Here is a 24316-nt window from a genome sequence, read left to right on the forward strand (position 1 = left end):
TTTTCAGCTTAATATATACATGAAAAATATTAGCATAATCATCGTAATTGTGTCATCACTACAGCCATTATGGTGTTCATATGCATATTTATTATAGAATTTCAGGGCAGGAACTATCCCTTTTTACGGTCAGGAAACATCTTTCCATGGTAAATGGTCCCTAGTTTTATCTGAGAAAACACGTTTTTCTTTTGTCTTTTAAGTGTGCTGGATTTTGCAATATAAATGGTTGCTTCTTTATGCTCCCCCCCCCCCCCCCAAATGACTCTCAAAAGATATTTTGTCTTTGACTGTGCATTATAGTTCTTCGATCCCTATAAGCAGACAAGTGTTCGGAGTTGAGTATCATCATTCCTTCTGAACTCATGTTGGATGGGTCAATTTCTTCTTAGGTTTTCAATCTCAATTCCATCCACCTTCTTACCCCGATTTCCTAGAAGTGAAATGACTAATTGAAAGCCTTTCGTATAATAACTAGTGAACCTAGGAATAATATTGATTGGCTGAAAATTATCTTTTACTTTCGATCTTTAATATAAGAGTTAGATAACTAATTTGAGGAGATTAAGAGAATTAGTTAAGTTAGTTATTTGTAACAAGCGTGTGTTGACTTTCCTAAATTACCTTTTCAATCATATATATGGAAACTACACTTGGGTGAAAATACTTTACAATTAATAGGGATATTTTTGAGAACACATTAAAAATTTGGGAGACACCGAGACAAAGTGGATTGAGGTCTTATAGTTAAGATCGTCAACTAATTCTTATATTTAAGGCTAGAGGTAGTATAAGATAAAATAAGTAAGCTTAGAAACAATGTTTTCTCATTACTCTAGTAAGTTTAGAAACAATGCTTTCTCATTACCCCATAAGGAAGAGTGTCGGAATCCACTCATAGTCATGGTAACGGGAATCCTAAAACCTCCTAATTTAGACGAAAACTAATGACGTGGATTCCCGCTATGCTTTCTCTATAATAAGATAGAGCGTAGGAATCCTCTCATGCTAATGGTAAATCCTAAAACCACCTAGTGAAAACTAACAACATGAATTTCGACAACTCTTTTCCCTTTCCTCTCCTCTCTGTTGGATGTATCTGAATGGGGCTTGCTTATGTTAGTAACAGTTAGGCACCAAAGTGCGATATAAGAAACAATCTAATGAATGTCCCTATTGAGCAGCTGATACTACTCAATTCCAGATTAGGCATCTGATATTGCCTTGATCTCCATTAATTGATTGCCTTTGGAGAACTGATGTTCGAACAGTTATATCGTGCTGAGACTTCACTTGGCTTCCTCACCAGTCAAGATGTCCTTTTTAGAGCTACTTGCCACTCATTGGTGGGGAATTCTCCTCCTTAGCTATTAAACCAACCCAGTTAAGCAATCTATAGAATAATAAATACTATTTAATGTAGGAGTAAGCATTTAATGTTGCCTTGATCTTCATCCTTAATCCATGAACATAAACTTATCCAATATTTGATGCCAAAATCTATGTCAATTAGGACCATTAAAAGACGCAAGGCATCAATCATACCTCCTTGTAGCAACCAACAAAATTGACAAGGAAGAAATGCCCTAAGAAAATCTACTATAGGTGCCACCTGCAAATTCCAAAGAAATATTAAACTGCCTGAGTCCGAAGACCAGAAAATAAACTGCCAAGTAAATCAGGAGTAGTCCCAAACCCTTGCAATAAAAATTACCCATTTTTTCCCTCGCGTCCCAAATCCAGTACCCACGATCACCTTAACCTTCCTATTCTAGCTTCCTGCGTTTAACAAGGGTTCCTAACCTATTAAAATTACCCCACTTAAGCTTTGTTCCAGCTCCCCGTAATAACAACTTACATTGTTGATTGAGCTAGCTAACCCTTGCAACTCCTGAGCTCTCTCTTTATCCTTAGATGAGTCCTATGTGTCACTTGCACCCTCAACTTTCTCCCACATACATCTGACAACTGAGAGTTCTAGGAAGTCTGCATATCTTGGATATTTGTACAAATCAAAATGTTGGATGTAGTTATTTTGTTTCATAATCGGGCTGCTGGAGTTATGGATCTTTTTATTTGGAATTAATAAGTACTGCAAGTATATGTTAGATGGTCTGCTATAATATATATTTTTCTGCACAGGCTCCATATCATACTCTTATTTCATGCATAAACAGTTTTTGACTAAGAACCAAGTATGAGAACCAATTACTTGTGCATGCCAACAGGCTTGAATTGGAGGTACGTTCGAATTATCTTCAATGTTGGGAAGGTTACTTTCATGATAGGCACTAGAGGAATTCTTGCATACTTGCATTCTTGGCTGAGTGCTCATTCATCATTTAGACTTTACCTTGAGGACGAGCTAGCTTTCAAGGGAGCTGCAACTGATGGCAACCCAAGCCCAGCGAACGAAAGAATGCATGACTCATCCCACAACTTAGCCCAACAACCTTAGTGGAGAAAGTACAGTTGGTTGAAGTTCACACTACATGATTTATAGAGAATATTTATTAGGCCGGTGGTCCTTAAAAGTAATGTGGTTTCACATTAGAAGGGTACCATTTGAGGTTGCTATCTTGATATTTTCCTTTTTCTTGTTTGTTTTCGCTTGTGTTACATTCTGAGCATTCTCGCTTGACAAGGCAAGCAAATGATTAATCATCTTTTTTAGTTGGAGTTTCACCCTCGTGATATATAAATAAAGCACAATCTTGCCTTCTTCACGAACCCGGCCCGCTCTTAATTCTTATCTCAAAATTCTTATATTTGCCCTTTTTGGTTTTCGAGTTTGATTGGATCTGTTGTTTTGTGATGTTCTTGGTTTTCAATACCACAGCTAATTAATTCAATTGTCTCTTATCAACAAGAAAAAAATCGTCTCTATCCACCCCATGACTCGCTACTCCCTCTCACAACTAAATAAGTCTCCTTTTCAAACAGCTTCTGTCACTTAAAACCTAAAGCTCGGGTGCATTTCCCCTCGTCTTCGCAAGAAAAAACCCTAGCCTCTTTTTTCTCAGGAAAACAAGTCTCTTTTTAAAATTTCTTTTGTTAATAAAAAAAATTGGTCTAATTGATGAATGAAATTTACAAGTCATTAAGGCTTGAGTTTAAATTTTACTATTAATGCAAGCCCTCTGTTAATAGGTAATTTATAATTATCATTATAATTTAAGCACATCTTTATTACAAAAAGTTGATCCAATTGTTATTAAGCCCATCTTTCAATCCCAGACAACCTCCAAAACCTACCATGTCCCCTGGTCTATGGGAAAGAAGTTAAAGTGAGGGAGTAAATCCAAAGGTTATTTGTTCTAGTCGCCCGAAAGTGAGAACTATCAAAGGACTGCGTCGACGCACGCACGCACGCTAATGCAAACAATTTTCTCTTACTATTTACATGATTAAATGCATTTCCCAAAAATGTGAAAATGCTTAGGAAAGCTAATTTATACATGAACTATGAAGACATTTGATCAGAACTAGGACGAATGGTGAGGACAAACCCAACTCACGAATATGGCTGCACTTCGAAGTTTGAACACTCAATATCATATTCCAAACCTCTTTGAACCACACTCGGAGCAAAATTTAGATGCTTCTCTCAGAAATGGGGCCCCACATTCATCACAAAACTTTGCAGGACTCGATGGCTGCAACGCAATGGTAAAGCTTCTCAGTCAGGAAAAGGACAGCAGTTACACAATATCAAGTTATCTCAATTATCAAAATCAATTGCCCTGCTAAACTCCCATGGAGCATAACAAGATAACACTGAGTCTTCCACTATGATAGAAGCCCAGAGCAACAACAGAAGAATTACAACGAATTGATAAAATCGCAAATCTGCATTCATTAAATAAAATAAGAGCCTAAAAAATAAGAAACAAGCGCAGGGCCGAAACACAAATCACACACACATAAAACATAGCAATTATGAGTAAAATGTGCCTTTTATCAGAATATAGAAGCAAATTCATTTTAATTGGATTCGGAAAGACATTGACATAAATAAGGGATCATCATTCACATTTCCCTAAAAGTGACATCGTTGCTGGTATTTTTATAGTTCTCAGATATTATTACTGCTAGAAATAGCGTAGATAATGGAACTATTTTGGCATATGTGCATATTAGCTATCTCGTTGGTCCCTTGTCTCCAGATTTGCAATTGCCTTATCGCAGCTTCACTGATACCTATAAGCACCCATGTATTATGCTTCAATGAACATCCATAAGAATTCGAGACAACTTGTCATGGCTTCGGAGCCTTAAGCTCCCTCTAAATTCTTGTGCGTTCATTGCCATTTTTTTTCATTTCTACTTGGGTCAATGACCTACATTTCACCAACTTGAATCTTTCTAGATCAGTCTGGTTTCCAACTTATCCAAACACCCTGAAATCACTGTGCACTTTTAGTGCTTTGGTTCATACAAGAATCTCAGATCATAGGAAGTTTCGTTTTGTTAGCTTTACCATATGGTGACCAATTCTTGAGATTTAAATTACAGAGTTTTTTGCCTCCTTTTTTACACACACACACACACACAACTATTTTCATTCAATAGAGTTTGAAGGGGAAAAAACCCTCAATTTCTACAAAATATACTCACCAGTATATGCAGGCGTCCACCAACATGGCCACTTGTGAGTGGTTGTAAGCAGGGCAACTGTTGAGATATTGTTGGTGACTGGTGAGCATGAGAAATTTCAGGTAAGTGTGAGGAAGGACCACAGTGATTGTTGTGAGAATAGGGGCCTGCATGCTGACTCTGATGCATAGTTTGATGGTTCTGGTGAACTGGATGAAACTGAGGCTGATGAGCCAAGCTTGCATGTGATGTTTGCATGGAGTTTGCTGCTGAAAATACATGAAGAAATAAAAATGGTGCCTATGTTCTAAATTTCTAACGCATCAGCAAGATCAAAATCAGTCATGTCTTCTCGTCAGTTCAGTGGAAGATTCACATTTCACATTAACCATTAAGATTGCAGTGAAAATAGGGGCATGGGGGGAATATAAAGAATTTGATCTCAAGAGAAAATAAGGATACAATCTTTAACTTTAACCATCATATTTATTTCTTCCTTTCCGCTTGTTGTCTAACCAAACATTTCAAATTTTCTTTCCTTCTTTGTTCTTTTTCTTTTTCCATTTCTTCTAAATCTAGATATTATAGGAAATTTCATTCCCCCTTACAATATGGTGACATGATATCACCAATTCAATCAACTGTTCTCGTCTAGACCATGCAATAGTTGATGTTTCGGCAAAACTGATAAGGTGATCTGTATTGATAAGAGTTGTCAAAATAGTACAATTTGCACAGATAATAAACCTCAGCAACAAGTTTTGCAGGGTGAACTGGGAAATCAAATGAATCAAAATGTAATTGAGATGATGCAAAAGACAGGTATCAAGTAGTCATGTGACTGGGGCACGTCAGACCCCAACGGCCACAAAACTGTAAATGTGGTTACAATGATTACCGTCATCTCTGCAATCTTCAAATGAATTGGTTTGAAGTGACAAAAACACTAATTGCTGACCAACCAATTGAAAGACAAACTTATAAGAAAAGCAAATTAACTTGTGCTTCACTTACAGAGCGAAATCCTTGAGAAGTACTCAATGTAGACGAGTTGTCAGCTCCAGGATAACTCTGCAGAATTGAGTCAAGTCAGGACCATGAAACACTAAATGAAGTTTGGATTTACAAAAGCCCATAAACTAGAATGCAGTTACTCTCTCAATATTGTATGACCAAGCTATTGACGTGGTTTTATGAATATCAATCATGATCATATGGAGTCAAAAATAGCCAAGCGCATAAATTAATAATTTGAGCTGAGCCAACTGAACTTCATTGCCAAGGTTCATACATAGAAATTGCATTTTTAGTAATGCTTAAAAAGTTGCAGTCACAGAAACTTCTCTTAGAAGTTTAGAAGGAGCGTTTCATTGCCAAAATGAGCCATATTATGCTTACAGGTAGACCAGAGATATTGGCCATCATGTTTGATGCTGTACGCCTAAACTTGTGTCTTGGAGAATAAAATTTATAGTCACGTGCAGAGATAGCAACCTCATGGCGACCTGTCAATCTCTTAAACCTGAAACAGACAAGTCAGACAAGCATTTGCAATTGGTAAAGTAAAACACCAAGATGCTCAACTTACCACTCAGCATCATCAATAGGCATGGCATCTGGTTTTTCAACAATATTCAAACCATTGACTACCACAAAGCGGACACGCTTCTCTTCTTGAATTACTAGTTCTGGAAACCTTGTCCTTGTTTCCATGGAAGTTGCCAATTCTCTTCTCTTGTATGTACATGGTCCTGACGGGGAGCAGCTTGATAAAGACATCAGTGAATCAAAAACTCGTGAAGAAAAATAAATAGAAGTCCATCCACATCACAATGCATTAGTTTCCCAAAAATGCCCAACTCACTCTTATCTTAGAGGGTAAGTAACAGAAGAGTGCGTAAACTTAAATCTTATAGAACATCTCATTATTATGCATTTATTTATTTTATAGATAAAATTAAAAGCATATTAGGTTAGTTATGATTGGTTTGACCACGGTCCCACTAGTGAACTTTGAACCAATTCCTCGACTAGTCTGAGGACTGATTCAATTCTCATAATTTTCTTTCTTTTTTTTTTTTTTTTGGGGGGGGGGGGGAGGCGGCGGAGATTTCTGTACCTTTCTTTGGAATTTCTTGGCAAGTTTTCGGTACAAACCACCAGCTGCTTCTAGCGCTACCCCAATTGTCTTTTCACGAATGCCATTCAAGGAAGCAAGCCGGGTGTTGACATCATTTACTAAGCTTTCGTACATGTTTGCAATATACATCAGAGGTAAAGCAAAACTAGGATCTCCTTCATACTGGGCCTCTCTTGTCTTCCTTTTATTGAGCTTATCTTGCCCACACTGAGCAGTGTAATCAGCCTCAGAATCAGCCACTTCAATTACATGGTCATCAATAAAATGATCCACAACAATTTGTAGAAATCTTGCCCTGGCTGATTCGATGGGTGAAACATCTAGTTTGAAGTTGCGATAAAATGAGTTTGCAACAACTTCATCTTAAATGATCACATATATTTAACCCAAAGACAAAAATTCCTATCAACTAAAAGAATAAACAAGTCCAAGAAATTTTAGTACTTCACCATCAATGGTCAAGATATTATAAGGGTCCCTTGAAGAGTCGTTGTTCTCGAGACTGGAGCGATCCTCTTCAACTTCCACATTGTGAAGTGGTAAGGAATTCCTATGGGGTTCATGCATGCAGTCCTGCAAAACAAGTACAAATCATATGTATAATTAAATTACTCTACAACCACAAGCATATACTTTCTTGCTCAAGCCCACCCATCAACCCGCTGCCTGAAAAGTTGAATAAACTATGCACAACGGAGACAATCCATGATGACAAGGATACAGGACATGAATCACATAAATAGCGTGAAAGAACAAATTCTGCAGTGTTTGTATGAAAATTGAAGTTATGTATCAGCTCTGATAGAAAGACCGCATATGCATTGGACAAGATACGGCTCCCACTTTTAGGCTTTAAACTAAGGGGAAATTTTTTCCTTAATAGGGGGGGGGGGGGGGACACCAGGCAATACAACTTACGACGGCACCAGTATCATTATCATTGTCCAAGCTATCTTCGGTGACAGCTTCACGATCGACCTCGGCTTCGATGTCATCCATATCGGAGGTTCTACTCTCAACGGTGTTGAGAACGTGGAGTGGGCCCTCAATGAACGAAGTGGGAGAGTTGAGATTATAGTGCTGCACAGGAACCCTAGTCCCCATTTTCCACTGACTCGGAAAATGAAAAATAGAGGCTGATTTCGTACTCCAAAGTCAGCCAAATTCGGGAATTTCTTTCCCCTGATGATTTTCCACCTTAAGTAGAAAAACTTGGTTCCTAGAAATGGAGAAGAAAGAACCCATTAAATTGAGTTATACAGTGAAGTAGAAGAAGAGAGTTGGAGGAGGAAAAGGAGGACAAACCACTAGCCAGAACTCAACGGCTATGCTGAGAAGAGGAGGGAAAGATTAAGAATCCAAAGCTGAGACCATACCTGAGGTCCTCGGCAGGTCAAAGCAGCCCCCAAACCTAAGCCCGATCTAGATGACTTGCCAAACCAGAGGTTTTCAGGCTTCACACCAGAAATTATTTATTTTTTATTTATTTTCATTTCAATCACAGGTTCTGTTTTAGGACTTAATTACGTTCAATTTAGATGTGTTTTTTATTGGCTTTCGAATGTGCTCATAAAAAATGTTTATTTTTATTTAAATTTTCAATGAAATACTTAAAATACACATTTTTCACAATACTAGTTTTTTGTCAATAAATACTAATGTTTTATAAAAAGTGAAAAAAAGAGAAATTTGACTAAAAGTTCCTGTTTAAAAACTTAGTGGGTTAAAAGAACTCAAATTTAAGCAAGTGTAATTTGTCCGTAAGTGCAATATATCTTCCGCTATGTGTAACATATCATCAATAATGTGCAATAATTATTAATACTAGAGTTGTTGCACATAGCAAAAGATATGTTGCACACAACGGAAAATTTATTACACCCATAGATTACACTTGTACGCACTCAAATTTAAGTCTTTTTAGTCAATTAAATTTTAAACAAGCATTTTTTACCAAATTTCCAAACCAAAAAAAAACTGCTTGCCAAACCGGGGAAAAAAAAGGAGAGAAGGAAATAGGAAGAAGCCAGAAGGATATAAATGGGGACAATAACCAAAAAAAAGTTGAAATTTTGTAAATACCAAACGAGAAATATCAATAAAAATTTATTGTCATTTGTAAATTCAGACTTGTTAATACCAATTAAAGTTATATTTTACTAAACCCAATTTGAAATTTGTAATTTTCAACTTCTTTTTCTGTCATTCTCCCACATATAAATGAGGGGAATTATTTTTAAAAAATAATACATAGTTTGATATTTTGTTATTAATATTTTTAATAATTTTACAATGTAGATGGCAGAAAAAAATATCATACATATAAAAAATTTTCACAAAAAGGACATGGGAAATTTTAAATTAAATTAAAAAATCAAAGTCCATTTTTTTAAAAATAATCTAAGACAATACTACCGATCTAGTTAATTAATTTAAATAGATTAAAAAATTAGTTAAGTTATTTATTTGTAATAAATAGGTATTGTCTTTCCTAAAATACTCGTGTATTAGTTGGAATTCCATTTAATATAACTTTTAATATGTGTAATTACTACAAGGATTATCTTGAAAAAATAGATAAATATAAAAGACAGAGTGAATTTTAAGTTTATATTTAGGATCAAATTAAATATCAAACTAGTTAGGATCAAATTAAATGTAAAACTAATTATTATTATATTAAGGATAGTGAAAAAATAAATTAACACATACAATTGAAGTTGTCATCCGCTAAAATAAACTTATTATTTCCCATAGTCAACTTGTCATTTGACATACCTTCAATCAAGTTGTGATTTGATCTACTAAAATTGTTATTCGTTAAAATAAACTTGTCATTTCCTATAGTCAACTTGTCATTTGACTGAGGGGCATTTCAGACATTTCATCAATATTTTATATTTACAATATGAGACTGAGTCCCTCATGGTAATTTTACTTATTCAGGTGACCTCTGTGTAATTTCAGTAATTTGGAGGTCTTTATTTGTGAATTCCCAAAATTTTAAGACTTTTCCAAGCCAATGCTCCGGGGGCACCGTAGACAATATATAATTTGTTCATAAAATATTGCGAACAGGGTAGCTTGGCTGCAAATAACTCACGTGGCTTCCATGGAAGCAGATAATTCTATGCCTGCCATTGTTCCACTCGTCAAATTTTGAGTGGCCAATGACCTTCCCATGCGTGACGAAATCTAGTGGACGATAAGGTATATATGGAACCAACCTTTTCTATACACTATTCTCTTCCAAATCTTATCCCTTCATTAACAATAATGGCCATTTCCAGTTCTGCAGACTGGTCTTTGGCTTCAACTACCAACTGCTGCAGAAGAAGAACCTACCACCTTCTTCATACTCTCGTACCCACTTCTCAATTCGCTTCCTTTTCCTCTGTTCCTCACTCCAATCCTCGATTCTTCACTGTTAGGTTCTCAGGCTCGCCCACTCCGATCTTGGAAGAAGAAGCATGTCAACCCCATGCTCCTGTAATCCAATTCGATGTGAAATTTTCAGATGATGTGTCGCAGTACTCAAAGCCTTCTGGTGCTGAGAATCTGAATGAGTTCGTTTGTGGGTTATTTGAAGATCCTCAAACGGAGGAACTTGGGTATGAATACTATCAAAGATTGAAAGAGAGGCCTGAGTTTAGACCAGAGGAATCAACTTTAGAGCATGTGATCAGGTATTTGCTGAGATTTAGGAAATGGGGCTCCATTTTATCTGTTTCAGAAGACCTGAAGATTTATTCTGTGTTGCCTGATGTAGCTACATGTTCTATATTGATTAGTAAATGCATAAGATCTAGGAAGTTCAGGATTGCCGAGGCATTTCTTGATGTTTTCCAGGATTCTCAAAGTACTGAAGTTGCTGTTTCAGCTTTTGATTCCGCCTTGAGAAGCTACAATAAGCTTCATATGTATAGGAGCAGTGTTTTAGTCTTTGAACGCATGATATCCACCAAGTTAACTGTTGCAGATTATTCCAGATGCTATCTACACGCTATGGAGGCTTACATGAAACTTGGTGATAGTGACAAAGTGGTCCAGTTGTTTCAAGAACTTGGAAGTGAACGATCATTGATTACTTCAAAAAGATATTGGTCTGTGATATATGGCATTTTATGTGAGTCATTAGGCCAATCAAGACGAGCATTCGAAGCTCTAAAGTACTTCAGGGACATGAATAAAAGAGGGGTTATTAATGATTCTATATATTCTACATTAATATGCTCCTTTGCAAGTTTGCGTAAGGTGGATGTAGCAGAGGAGCTTCTTAGAGAAGCAAAGAGGAAAACAAGGATAAAGGATCCAGAGGTGTACTTCAAACTTGTGTTGATGTACGTTGACGAAGGTTTAATGGAGAAGACTCTTGAAGTAGTTAAAACAATGGAAAATGCAGGTGATGCAGATGCCTTACGTATTCTGATTCTTTAATTGAGTTTTGATTAAGGGATAATATATATATCTATATAAATTGTAGGAAGCTGCACACTGTTCATATTTTGTCCACTCTAACTAGAATTATATGTATTAGGAGATTTAAGATAGAGTTTCTTTTTGTCATAAGATACAGACATTACTACTTTACATTGACTTATTTGCAAACAAAGACTTCATCTTGAATGAGATATATGTACATACATGCTGCAAGTTAATAGGACTGAGTTTTTATTATTTCTCGTTTATTTCATTCCCTCTTGTCATTCATTTTTCATTGCATATTTTCCAAAACCAAACATATAGTCAAAAGAAAGCCAGTCAACACATTACAGTGGAAGAGAGAAGATGCGCTTCTAAGCACATAAGCACTGGAAATGTCACAGATTACAGGGTACATGATGACTGTTTTCTTACCGTACTAGTACAGCCCACTTTTAGTTGCATTTGTTATCTGCTTTCACTCGCAAACCAAACCCGCCATCTTTATCAAAGTTAGCTCGATCTACTTATAATCACCTTCTTCATGGTCCAAAAAAGGTTGCCACAAAAATCAAGTTTATTTCTAGAAGATAGACCCAAAAACCAACCCCTCCTTTTGATTACTTGAAGTCATGTTGCTTACTACAATATTTCCTTGTTTCACATTGCATATACTGATACCGGAGCTAATGATTCTGCATTGGCAGGTATCAAGGTTACTGACTGCATACTATGTGCTATTATAAATGGCTTCAGCAAGAGGAGAGGATTTAGAGCTGCTATCAGTGTTTATGAGCAATTAGTTTCAAAAGGTCATGAACCAGGACAGGTCACCTATGCATCAATCATAAATGCTTATTGTCGTATTGGCCAATACACTGAAGCAGAGAAGGTGTTCTCAGAGATGGAACAAAAGGGCTATGATAAATGTGTTGTGGCCTATTCAAGCATGGTTGTGATGTATGGAAGAACAGGAAAGCTAAGAGAAGCCATGAGGCTTGTGGCTAAGATGAAAGAAAGAGGGTGCAATCCCAACGTGTGGATTTACAATTCTTTGATAGACATGCACGGGAGGGTAAAGGACTTGAGGCAGGTTGAGAAGCTATGGAACGAAATGAAGCGAAGGAAAGTCGCGCCGGATAAGGTTACCTACACGAGCATCATTGTAGCGTATAGCAAGGCAAGAGAGTTTGAAAAATGCATCAAGTTTTTCAAGGAGTACAGAATGAATGGTGGAGAGATTGATAGGGCTATGGCAGGCATGATGGTGATGGTGTTCTCAAAGGTTGGACAAGTTGATGAACTAGTAAGACTATTAAGGGACATGAAGATGGAAGGAACAGGATTGGATGAGAGGTTGTATCAGTCTTCTTTGAATGCTTTAACTGAAGCCGGAATGCAAGTTCATGCCAGGTGGTTGCAAGAGAGCTTCAAAGTAGCATGAGGTATGATCTCCTCTGATTTAAGGATCCAGTGTGGAGAAAGATAGAAAGAATAGTGAGACCCACCTCTCAAGTAGGTCTGTGTGTGTGGTGTGGGGGGGAATAGGCCTTTCAGTCACTAGAAGATATCTGTCAAAAGTGAAGCTAGAAACACTAGAAATGCTCTGGTATGTGTATATAACAATGTGTACCTTTCGTGTGAAATGGGGCTTCCAAATAAATCAATGTGTTTGGAAGATAGCTCTTGTAATTTTAATGTAAGTAAGGAGCAAGGACTAGTGAAGCATGAATCGTTAGGGTTTTCTTGGTGTTGCTTAATGTATCTAACTATCTATCATGTCTAAGCTTCTTGTCTTGGTTGTTGTATGTATATACATACATAGGAAATTTGGGGATTTTGGTTAAATATTATTTCAACTTTTTTTCTTGGTTAGATTTGTGTTTTAGTGCTTATAATTTTTATGTAATATTTTTTATTTTTGTCTGTGTAGTTTTGCAAAGCCAGAACAATTGGGTTAACAACTTTTGATTTATTTCAAGCTATTAAGCATTTGTTAGTATGTAAATAAATTGTTACTATTGCTAACCATAAACCATCTTGACATGTTGAATATGCAAAACTCATATCTCTTGATCAATGAGGGGGTATGGTAATATTGACATATGAATGGATGGATTTCAGTTTATTTAAATCATTCCTCCTGTAAAAAGGATTTTATTGCTTAAAAATAATGAAACTTGAGTTGAAAATTTTCGTCTCTAATCCATTTTAAGACAATTTTTGGAGTTTAGGGTTTGTCTCTAACACATTTTAAGTAGAATTTATTCATTTATGAAAAATAAAATGATGCCAATTCCATAGAAATGCAATATATATATATATATATATATATCCTGTTTATGTGCAAATTCAAGTTTAATGCATAAATTACATTACAAATTATTATAACAAAAGTACAGTACATTTAGCCAAAAGTTATTCCAAAAGAAGGTGTTAGGGGTTTTGGCAACCTTACCAAAATCACTTTTGGAGCTCAAACCATGGTTTTAGGATTTAGATTGCCAAACACTCCACATTTTTTATGAAACCATGGTTTGACCCACCCAAACCATGGTTTCATGAAAACCAAAAAAAAAAGATTGCTTTTGAAAATATAGTTCTTTTTTTTTCAATTATAATACTACCTCTAGTTCTTAATATAAGAGCTAATTAACTAATTTGAGTAGATTAAGAAAATTAGTTAAGTTAGTTATTTGTAATAAATAAGTATTATTTTTTCTAAAATACTCTTTCTAATTATATGTACTAACTAGAAATACTATTTGATAAAATATTTAACATGCGTAGGTACTATAAACACTATTTTAGAAGCTATAGAGACACTCATAAATCATAATGCATCACTTCTTATGTTGAGACGCCTTTTACAAACTTGACATTCTAAGGAATCCAAATTACACAGTGCAAGCATTTGTGCGCTTAGAAGAATTAACACGCAAGAATTGAGATGAACTCTTCTCAAGTTCAATGAGCTGCTCTTGATCCATGGTGGCTTTACTTAAAAACTGGGAGTACCATGTGGCAGAAAGCTTCGGCCTTCTTTTCAAATTTGGATCATCCATATCAACATAATATAGACCATAACTTGAACTATATCCACCAAACAACTCGAATGCATCCAAGAAGGACCACACAAAATAACCTCTTACATTGGAGCCATTTCTTTGACCATGTCAAATATTTTTGCATGAAAAAGAGAACCCAAAAAAAAAAACAGAGAGATTAAAGATTGTGTTGATAAACTTTGAAGATGGAAGTGAGGGTTCTAAATTGCTAGTATCACTTATGCTTACCTTAATGCATCAAGCGTTGCTCCAATTTGTGCTTGCAAGTAATTTACTCTTGGCCAGTCGTTCAATGAAGAATTTCGTAGTGTTCGTTGCCCTGCGTAGTTACAAAGGTTGTTGCATACCATTTCATAAAAATTTGTATAGAGAAAAATTATATAATTTACTTGAAAAAATGATAATTTAAAAAAAAAAAAGATTCTCTGCTCTCTTTGAAAAGTTTCAAATTATAAAATTTCCTTCTCATTCAGAAAACATACTATCAATAATCTATCAAAAATTTTATTTCATGTCATCAAAAAATTTTAAAATTTATTTACAAGTAATCCATTGAAATACCAAATTGAGGAGTAATTAAGAGATCAAATTGGAGGAAAAAAATATCTAAGAACTCAGCTGTCTGCCACAGAGAAAGAGAGGAATTACCGTTTTCATGAATGGAAATAGGAATATTAAAATAAGCTTGCTTGAGGAACTCCAGCAACCCCTGTAAACCCCAAGGGGTAATGGGAAACTAAAACCAACCAACTGGTTAATTGTTACTCAAAACATATCCAACAAGGCAACAAGCAAAGGTCTGGCTATTTTATCATCTCTGGGGAAAAAATGGAAAAAACAAATAAAGAATAAAAGCTTTCCATACCTCAGACGAAGAATTTAAAGGACCTGCAACAAGCAAAAAGCAAAATAATTTTTGGAGCGGAAAGACAGATTCTATCAAATAATGATGGCGTTAATACAAGTATGTACAGCACAGAAGGTTTCTCCTCTAATCTCTATGAACTATTAGCTTCAATTCTTAATATAAGAACTAGTTTGACTTTTAATTTGGTCTTAAATATAAAATCCTAATTCACTTTGTCTCTCATACTTATCTATTTTTTTAAAGTAGTCATTGTAGTATTACCTCCGTTCTAATTATAAGACCCAGTTGACTTATTTGAGGAGATTAAGGAAGTAAGTTAAGTTAGTTATTTGTAATAAATAAGTGTTGTCATTCCTAAAATATCCTTGCTAATTAAGTGTATTGGCTAGAACTATCATTATTAGAAGGATTATTTTGGAAAAAAAATACATAAATATGAGAGACAAATGGATTGGGGTCTTATAATTAGGACCAATAAAAAGTCAAATGGGGTCTTATAATAAAGACCGGAGGTAGTAGTTGCAAATGTTAAAGGTTCAATTAAATGGTAGTTTAGTTAATACACATGATTAACAAGAGTATTTTGAAAATACAACACCTAATTATTATAAATAACTAACTTTACAAACTTCCTTAATCCATTCAAATTAGTCAACTTGTTTTTATATTAAGGAACGGAGGTAATATTACCTCTAGTTTAACTACAAATTAGATCTTACATTAAGGATCTGATGTGATAGTATTTATACTGCTTTTTTATAGGCTAATCAAGCACAACCATAATGTTGAAAGTTGGCAATCCTCATCTTTTTTTTTTTTTGGCTTTTTTTGAAATTATTTACTTGATAAATAAATATAGACAATTTATATTAACCAACAACCTATTAATATTGACTAGCAAGCTAACTCATAAGACAAGGGTCACATAAACTCATGGGCTGAACCAATCAATAAAAATCAACAGCGACAATATATCAGTAACCTGACTAAATGGCACTGGAATTATCAAGTCAATTGTTAAATAAATTAAAAGATTCTCATTCACGGGTCAATATTCCTAGCAGTACAATAAAGGCGAGTCTGGTAGAAAATAGATTCACTTTTCATAGCATAAAAAATAAGATATGCCCTTATGGAAAAAAAAATAGAGATAAATGAAATATTTGTATCTTCTTTATCATTATTCAACAACTATCCTTTCTATTAGGGATTTAAAGGATATTATACATATGCATATTTTTCTCGTTTTAATTTTTCAGTCCGCTCCATTGAATTCTATTTTGAATATCAAATCGTTCTATTGTTTTGATGGGGATTATTTAAAAAAAGAGAGATCCTATTGTACTGATTGGTGGCAATGCATATCTTAGACACAAATATAGCCTTCAACTTACCTGCCATTTCTATAGCCATATCTGTCATGAAGTCTCTGTCGTCCATCTGTGGCCTGCTTGATCTGTTCTTAACATAAAGTACGCTATAATAATTTAATCCTACGAAATCAACTGATCCTTTAACAGTGTTTGATTCAGTTTTGGTGAATGAAGGAAGTCTGGAGCCAACGATCTTCTTCATTGTTTCCGGATATTCTCCAAGTAGCAACGGATGCAAACACCTGCAACAACAAAGCGTAAATGCAACTCTATTAAAACAAGTCATCAACGTCAATTAACACGCATGAAAACATATGCTTGTTAAGCTAACTAACACAAGACAGAATAATACTCCATGAGATAGAAATCCTACTGGTAAGTGTAAATTATTCAGACTTCTCTTGACTTTTTCAAAAATTACAGAGACTTGACAGCATCAGTTTGCATGACTGAAGACAATACAATGAGTTCATGAACCAGCGAGGACATGTGATATTGTCATTTGAATGATTCCTTGAAGTTATACTACTTAGTAAACAGACATAGAATAAGATGTCTGGACAGACATGGTGAATTTGAGGAAATTACCATCTAATGAAAAAGTCCGGGGCCCTTTGACTGGCAGCTATGTCCTCGATGGTGTTTGTTAGAGGAAGATAATGAGAAGAATAGATATTGATCCCAACAAATCCATGTTGCTTATCCTGCAATGTACTCGTTTTTTCTGTGTGTTATATTATCACAACCACCATAATCAAGAATGTAAATTCACCTCAATTTTGTATCATTTGCAAATACCTCCCTCAACTTATGAAATTGAAAATACCCTCCAAAAAATAGACATTGAGATCCTTCATTCTGGCTTCCCATCAACATTATTGCATGAGATGCCACCTCAGATTCATTAAATTCTCACACAGCATACTGCCAATGGCCCCCAACTCAAGTTCCTAGTCTCAAAATTTCCTTCTGATTATTGATTTGCTGGATTGTTGGGCTTAAATGTGAATAAAGAGTGGAAAAAACTAGATAAATTTGAACTAGAGAAGAGATGAATATGTAGAAAAGTTTTATAAACTTAAAACTAATGATTTGGACCAATAAATGATGTCAAGCTCACATATCTCCTCTTTCAAGTTCAATAAAGAAGAAGACCAAGTAAATGTCCCCAGAATTTGGGGTTTTTTGCCCCTCACATAAGGAATGTTGGATAAAAGGTTTTGTTTATCAGTTTGTGTGGTTAGAAAATTTAGAATGAGAATTTGATTGAATTTAATAGAAATATCATGTGGGGAGTATGCCACATGTGAAGTTAAAGGGTTGGAAATAGCATCTTAGCTGGCAATAACAATTGTAAATGATTCAAAGCACACTTTATTAGATCCGAGAGGAGGGCATATATACACAAAGGATAAGCCTAGGTAATTAAAGCTTATTGAGAGCCTATCAGCCTACCCTATACAACCTGTCATGAAAAAGTTTATCTCCATTAGCATACCCTACGCGCACACACATATATACAACCTCTAACCCTATTCTAATAACAAAATTGGACAGAACAATTTAAATCCTGAATGATTACAACTCAGTAAGTAGCAAAGAAGAAAACCAGAATTTTTAACAAATAAGAAAACTACATTTTTTCCAAACAAAAAGAAGGGTTATTTTAATTTTCAACACGTGCATATATGTTTACCTGATACTTTTCCCTATACAATCTAGCAGCGCAGCATGTGCCAACAGTATGTAATGGGTTGCAATATATGGCTCAATTGAGGAATTTCCAACAGTACAATTAACTCCAAAGGGAGGAGAACATCGCTTTGGTGGGCAATTCCCGCGTCATAGCCTCCCAATACAAAAACGTTAGGCTCATTTATAGTAGTCCAATATTTAACCCTGTCACCAAATTCTTTGAAGCACAAATCTGCATAGGCTGTGAAGTCTTTTGCTGCAAGCAATAATAACCATGTCAACGTATGTCAGATTGTACTCACGATAAAACTTTTTTGATATAAACTCCCGGTAACACAATTTATCACAGTTCAAAATTTAAAAGCCATACATAATTCTTTGACTGACCCATCCTCCATAATCATCCTCAAGTGCTTGGGGTAAGTCATAATGATGTAAAGTAACATGAGGTTGGATTCCTGTATGATGGAAAAGAAAAATCAGTAATTGGAAGGGGCAAATTAAATCACAGTATGCAAGGGAATAAAGGAAGATAACCATGGCTTATGAGCTCATTAATGAGGTTGTTGTAATATTGCACTCCCTTAGGGTTAACTGCTCTTTCCATCTGTAAACATATGAGGAGAGACGGTGAGAAAGAGTTTGAAACGATAGGAGAATAATGAGAATTAGTGTAACTCTTTGCACCTGGAATAACCCTTGACCATGAGATTGAAAATCTGTACGCGTCTAAGCCCATTTTAACCATGAGTTGCACATCTTCCTGCAACAGAATGAACTTACAGAGTGATAGAGAAGCGAGACAGAGAAAACAGAGATGGAGAAAAACTAGGACTATAACATCATTGAGTGAAGTGCTGTAAAGAGAGTCTATATTACATAGCCAAACTACCTAATCTTGAACAAACTCTAAAAATGCGCATCTGAGTGCAGACGCGGCAGCCATATTACCGCACTCTTACACAGTAGATATACAGGTATTTACAAAGCAATACAAACTAAAAAATCAACAACAGCATACAATAAAAATCAACAGAACTAAAATATGAAAATTTTCACGATGTCTATAAATGCCTTGTCAATGAAGAATTGTGAAGGCTCTAATGTCCCTATTATACTTATAAAGTAAGAAAGCGTATCAACTGACCTTATATTTGTGGTATTCATCACTTGCTATGTCTCCATCAGCTCCGCCTACGTAACCTGAAAGTTAAAATCACAAGTAGTGATAGAACTTTTGGAAATTCATAGGGAAAGTTCAGAACTTGAAAGCAGCTCGACACATCAATCGTTAAAGCAACTGAAAAATGCTTAAGCAAAGTGGCAATTCGGAAACAGTAACAATGCTTATATATTAATTCTCACATGCACATGCACGGAGTTTCAGTTTGCCATTTTATTACCAGCATGGGCGAATGTATCCCATATGCTGGGCTTTCTCCCTCTCGTCTTCATTTGCAGCACCTTCAACCTTCGACGACGTATATTCCTCCATCAGTAGAAAAACAGCATAAAGCGCAGCAAATACTATCTAACTGTTTATTAATTTGTTAAAAATGCGGACTTTTATTTTATTTTATTCTATTACATTTTGCTGGTTCCAGAAAGGTCGCCGGAATCGGAAATCGAGGAGGAGGAGGAAAACCTGATAGGCTGAAGTGGAGGCTCCGAACACGAAGTCCGGCGGAAGTGACGTCTGCTAAATGTATCCGCACCAAACACTATCAGTGGCGCCACTGCTACTGCAAATATCACCACTAACAAGCCAGATTCTTTCATCATTAATTCTTCCGGGCTGCTCTTCTTCTCTTCTAGTTCGATTGGTGATGACTCTCTGGATCACCATATCCTCTTCGTACACTGCCTTTATCTTTGTGGGGACCAGCAAGCTCGACTCGCTTTTCTTGGAAATCCCGAATCCGTTGGAACGCAACGTGAATACTATAAGCAACTTTCACGTAACCCAACACAAAATTCTTTTGACACGTACAACTCTCAACGTAAACTAGTTTATCTAAACAGATATATTATTATCTGATCTCCAACCCAATAGTCGTCAAGTACAATCATCATCTATATTATACGGTATAGATGTGAGAAGAAAATAAAAATAAAAATAAAAAATAGTATCAAAACAAATTCTCCAATTACCTTATAAACATGTTGGATACAGTTTTTTCTCAAATTTAAGTCCATTTTAGCTCTGATATTTGTCATAGGAGCATTTTAGAGAGGGACATTTGTGAGAATTAAGTGATTTATTTAATTTTTTTAATTAACTTAAATTAATCAAATAGTTATTACTCCAAGTACAACAGGAGGAGTAATATTTATGAAATTTTTTGCATGGATTTTATTTAATATGTAACTTTTTTAAAAATTATTACTTGTACCCTGGTCCAGAACCTCTCCTCTTTTCTTTTTATCCCCTTCCCTCCTCTTCTTTTTCTAACTGTTATATAATGGTTCATATTTTAATTTTTATAAACTATTTATAAACAAAATTTAAAAATATTTAGTACATTTGCAAATCATTAAAATTAAATTTAATAAAGTTTATAATTTATAATTTATTTATTTATTTTTATAATTTAATATTTTAATAATAGTTTTAAAAAGATTTAAACCTCAACCATTGAAATATTAATCCAATGGTTAGAAAAAGGAGAGAAGGAAAGAGAATGGGAAGGAAAGATGAAAGGTCCGGAACTGCTTGCCCTCGTAACACCCACCCATATAAAAGCCACTTCTTTTGTCCTTGATGTAAGATTTTATTAACTAATTTGAGTAGAAAATATGATTTTTTTTTTAAAAAACATTATAAACATTTTTCTTAATCCCTTCCTCCCCCACTTAATTATTATTGAAAAAATTAATAGGATTAATTTAGACAAAAAATTGATAAATATGTAAAACATATCCAGATCAATATCAACTCTTAAATTACACCCAATGAGTATTTTAGAAAGAAGTAGGCAATCCCATATCAACGACATCATCATCAACTCAATAAAAGCAGAGCTAGTCGTAATCTTAAATATTTCATCTGAAAACCTGGATGGATCATGATCAGGTTCTATGCGCAAGTAACTCATTAATTATCTTTTCCATTAATAGTTACTTACTTTCCTTTTTTTTTTTTTCTTACATGAATAATATAATTTCAGATATGCTTTGATTGATATCATACAAGTGTGCGTCCAGAACTGGGAACATCACACATCAACCCTGAAAATCTGCATGAGAGCTCATTAAAGATGTTTCGAGTGAAGCTGCTGTGAACTGTGATCCACATGTGAAGATCCTCGTCCCACGTTTCACGTACATGAGTTTGTGTTCATATCAGTGTCGGCATGTCATCGTCCACAAAACAAAAACACCATTATTAGATATCTTCAACAATCGGTCCCATCACATATGTACTACTGTGTCATGTTAGTGTGTTGGCCTAGGGTGAGTGTTATCCATACTACTATTAGAAGTCGGTAAGAAAATTTGATCTTCCTGTGATTATCAGTCACATAAAGTGGGGGGAAAAAGAAGAAGACATTATCCTTATAAAGGTTTAGATCTTGATTAAGCATCTGGGAAGAAAGAGTTAGAGTAGTGGCATCCATTGGCCAAAAAATGGTAGAAAATTGTTTGAGGTGATTTGTACATGTACAAAGAAGGTCATGGACGCATCGATAGGAAGAATAGATTGAACATTACAAGTCTTCTAAAAAAGATTAAGAGAAGACCAAAGTTTAATGAGATTATTGAGCATTTTTAATTAACAATTTTGTTTAAAAATTTGGTTATTGGCAATGGCGTTGTGCAGCCTATATATCTAGTTAATTGATCCTAGTTAATGAGATAATATTGGTTGTTGTTAACTCGTTATTGTATCTTACTGTTTACTACCTCCGGTCCTAATTATAACCAGTTGACTAATTTGAGAGATTAAAGAAGTAAATTGAGTTAGTTATTTGTCCTAAATAGGTACTGTCTTTCCTAAAATATCCTTGCTAATCAAGTGTATTGACTAGAATTATCATTGTTAGAAGGGCTACTTTGAAAAAAAATGTATAAATATGAGAGACAAAATAGATTAGGATCTTATATTTAAGACCAAAATAAAAATTAAACAGAATCTTATATTAAAAATCGGAGCGAAGGTAGTACATATATATATGCATGTATATGCCTGTCTTCTTATCTCCATCCAAAATGAGATCAAAGATTGAAATAGCTACAGCCTGAAACCCAACCCCACCGGTTAAGTGATAAATACAAGTGTACGTCTACTGATGAAAAAACCAATGTTGAGCCAAAAACACAGTGTGATAAGTAATGCAGGAGACATTAAGACAGAAGCAGCGGCAGAGCATTTATGAGTGGTCATTTTCCATTATCCAATGAAAGTCACAGAGATTAAGATTTGGTTAATTATTAACCCACATTGATAATCTCATGCTTACCTTAATTAATTACCATCTCTTCCATTATTTAAAGACCTTCTCCCTCCCTCTTTCATTCGCACCAGCATCATCAAACCCCACTGATTCTTCTCTCTCTCTCTCTCTCTCACTACTCTGTCACTTCCTCATATGGCTCGTTCTCTGCCCCAACTTGTTTCTTCCATCTTCCTCCTCTTCCTCCTGCTTCTGGCCACAGGTACAGAACTAGAAGTTATTTAGATCGTGTGCGTGTATAGATATATATATATATATATGATATGATACTATGGGGCTGATTTTAGCAGGGATGGGGCCAAGAATGGTGGCAGAAGCGAGGATGTGCGAGTCAGCGAGCCAACGCTTCAGAGGAATATGTGTGAGGTCCTCTAACTGTGCCTCTGTGTGCCAGTCGGAGGGCTTCGCCGACGGCCACTGCCGTGGGTTCCGCCGCCGTTGCCTCTGCCGCAAACAATGCTGAGTGCTCCTCAAATACGTTCAACCTCATGTCGTCTGGGGGGAGAAACATCATGATGTGTTTGTGTTGCAGAATAATTGTACCCTCACTCTATTATGCATTGGGTACTTTCGTTGTGTAAACAGTGTCAAGAGTCTTAAATCCATCCATATTCTCCATTATATATACGTACCTGCAATACCAAATAATTTATGTGTTGATAACCTGTACTTTTTTTCTTTTCCTTTAGTCTAGTCTTGAGTAAGGTAACTATACAACATGGGCTATTTGGATTGGCAGCAGTAAAAATAATTTATTTTTAATTTGGTTTTTAAAAAAATTAGATTAAGTAATGTGATTTATGTGTAGATTAATTTTTAAAATAGGTTAGTTTGTGAAAGTAAGTTGAGTCCGTGAAAATAAGTTGTTTGGATCATTCTTAAATAAGTAATTTTAGTTTATAAAATTACTAAAATGTGTATGACTTTTATTAAATAATAAAAAACAAAAAAGTATCAATTTACATAATATAATAATTTTAAATTATTTATAAGTTCCTGATCTCATATATTTTATTTTATTTTTTATTTTTATTAGGGTTAATTAATCCGCAAGTCCTTATAGTTTCAACGAATTTTGAATCAGATTCCTATAATTTTTTTTCTTTTTATTAGATCCTTATACTTTTATCTTTTTTTTATTAGGTCTTTGTATTTATTTTTCTTTTAATTAGGTCCTTATAATTTCACTAAATTTTTAATCAGGTCCATATAGTTTTAATTTTATTTATTAATTAAATAGATTAATACTGAAATATAAAATATTAAATATTAAATTAAATTAATAATTATGTAATAAAAAAGTAATAGAATTAATTAATTCAGGAAATTTTTTTAGAACAATTAATTTTTTTGCTGGAAAAATAAAATCATTATAATAATTCATATCTTTAGAATATTATTGTTTATAAACTAATATTAAATAATATATACTGTTTTATGTTTATATAATAGTACTATTAGAATTTATAAATAAAGAATAAAAATTTCAGGGACCTAATTAAAAACAGATGAAAGTATAAGGACCTAAAAAAAAAAACTATAAGAACCTGATTTAAAATTATTTGAAACTATAAGGAGCTGTGGATTAATTATCCCTATTTATTATAAGGGCATATTTAAAATATATTAGCTTTTTTTATAGTTATTTTTTTTATGCAAAATCTTATTGTTCTACACCACCAATTCAAACACCATAAATT

The 24316-nt window shown here is 34.6% G+C and overlaps 3 protein-coding genes, 1 long non-coding RNA gene and 1 pseudogene across 4 annotated transcripts; 2 read left to right on the forward strand and 3 right to left on the reverse strand.

Annotated features, from left to right (window-relative positions):
- Window positions 1-3373: 3373 nt before the first annotated feature.
- LOC114747146 (uncharacterized) lies at window positions 3374-4827 on the reverse strand. The gene is made up of 2 exons (XR_003740347.1): window positions 4618-4827; window positions 3374-3656 (listed from the first exon to the last, which is right to left on the reverse strand). It is a non-coding gene; the product is annotated as an uncharacterized LOC114747146 (long non-coding RNA).
- A 581-nt stretch (window positions 4828-5408) lies between these two features.
- LOC114747145 (uncharacterized protein At2g02148-like) lies at window positions 5409-8166 on the reverse strand. The gene is made up of 7 exons (XM_028935439.1): window positions 8113-8166; window positions 7655-7955; window positions 7186-7309; window positions 6724-7056; window positions 6185-6356; window positions 5995-6118; window positions 5409-5667 (listed from the first exon to the last, which is right to left on the reverse strand). The coding sequence occupies exons 2-7, from the start codon at window positions 7838-7840 to the stop codon at window positions 5575-5577; spliced, it is 1032 nt and encodes a 343-aa protein (XP_028791272.1). The 5' UTR covers window positions 7841-7955; window positions 8113-8166; the 3' UTR covers window positions 5409-5574.
- Window positions 8167-9993: 1827 nt separating this feature from the next.
- LOC114747143 (pentatricopeptide repeat-containing protein At5g13770, chloroplastic-like) lies at window positions 9994-13056 on the forward strand. The gene is made up of 2 exons (XM_028935437.1): window positions 9994-11138; window positions 11866-13056. Exons 1-2 carry the CDS (start codon window positions 10013-10015, stop codon window positions 12600-12602), a joined length of 1863 nt encoding a protein of 620 aa, XP_028791270.1. The 5' UTR covers window positions 9994-10012; the 3' UTR covers window positions 12603-13056.
- Window positions 13057-13998: 942 nt separating this feature from the next.
- Window positions 13999-19657, reverse strand: LOC114747148 (beta-glucosidase 11-like; annotated as a pseudogene).
- A 3029-nt stretch (window positions 19658-22686) lies between these two features.
- Window positions 22687-23357, forward strand: LOC114747144 (defensin-like protein). The gene is made up of 2 exons (XM_028935438.1): window positions 22687-22818; window positions 22907-23357. Exons 1-2 carry the CDS (start codon window positions 22752-22754, stop codon window positions 23077-23079), a joined length of 240 nt encoding a protein of 79 aa, XP_028791271.1. The 5' UTR covers window positions 22687-22751; the 3' UTR covers window positions 23080-23357.
- Window positions 23358-24316: the final 959 nt, after the last annotated feature.

The sequence above is a fragment of the Neltuma alba genome, unplaced genomic scaffold, assembly GCF_004799145.2.
Source record: "Neltuma alba isolate B1F8T4 unplaced genomic scaffold, ASM479914v2 tig00005224_pilon, whole genome shotgun sequence".
NCBI lineage: Eukaryota > Viridiplantae > Streptophyta > Magnoliopsida > Fabales > Fabaceae > Neltuma > Neltuma alba.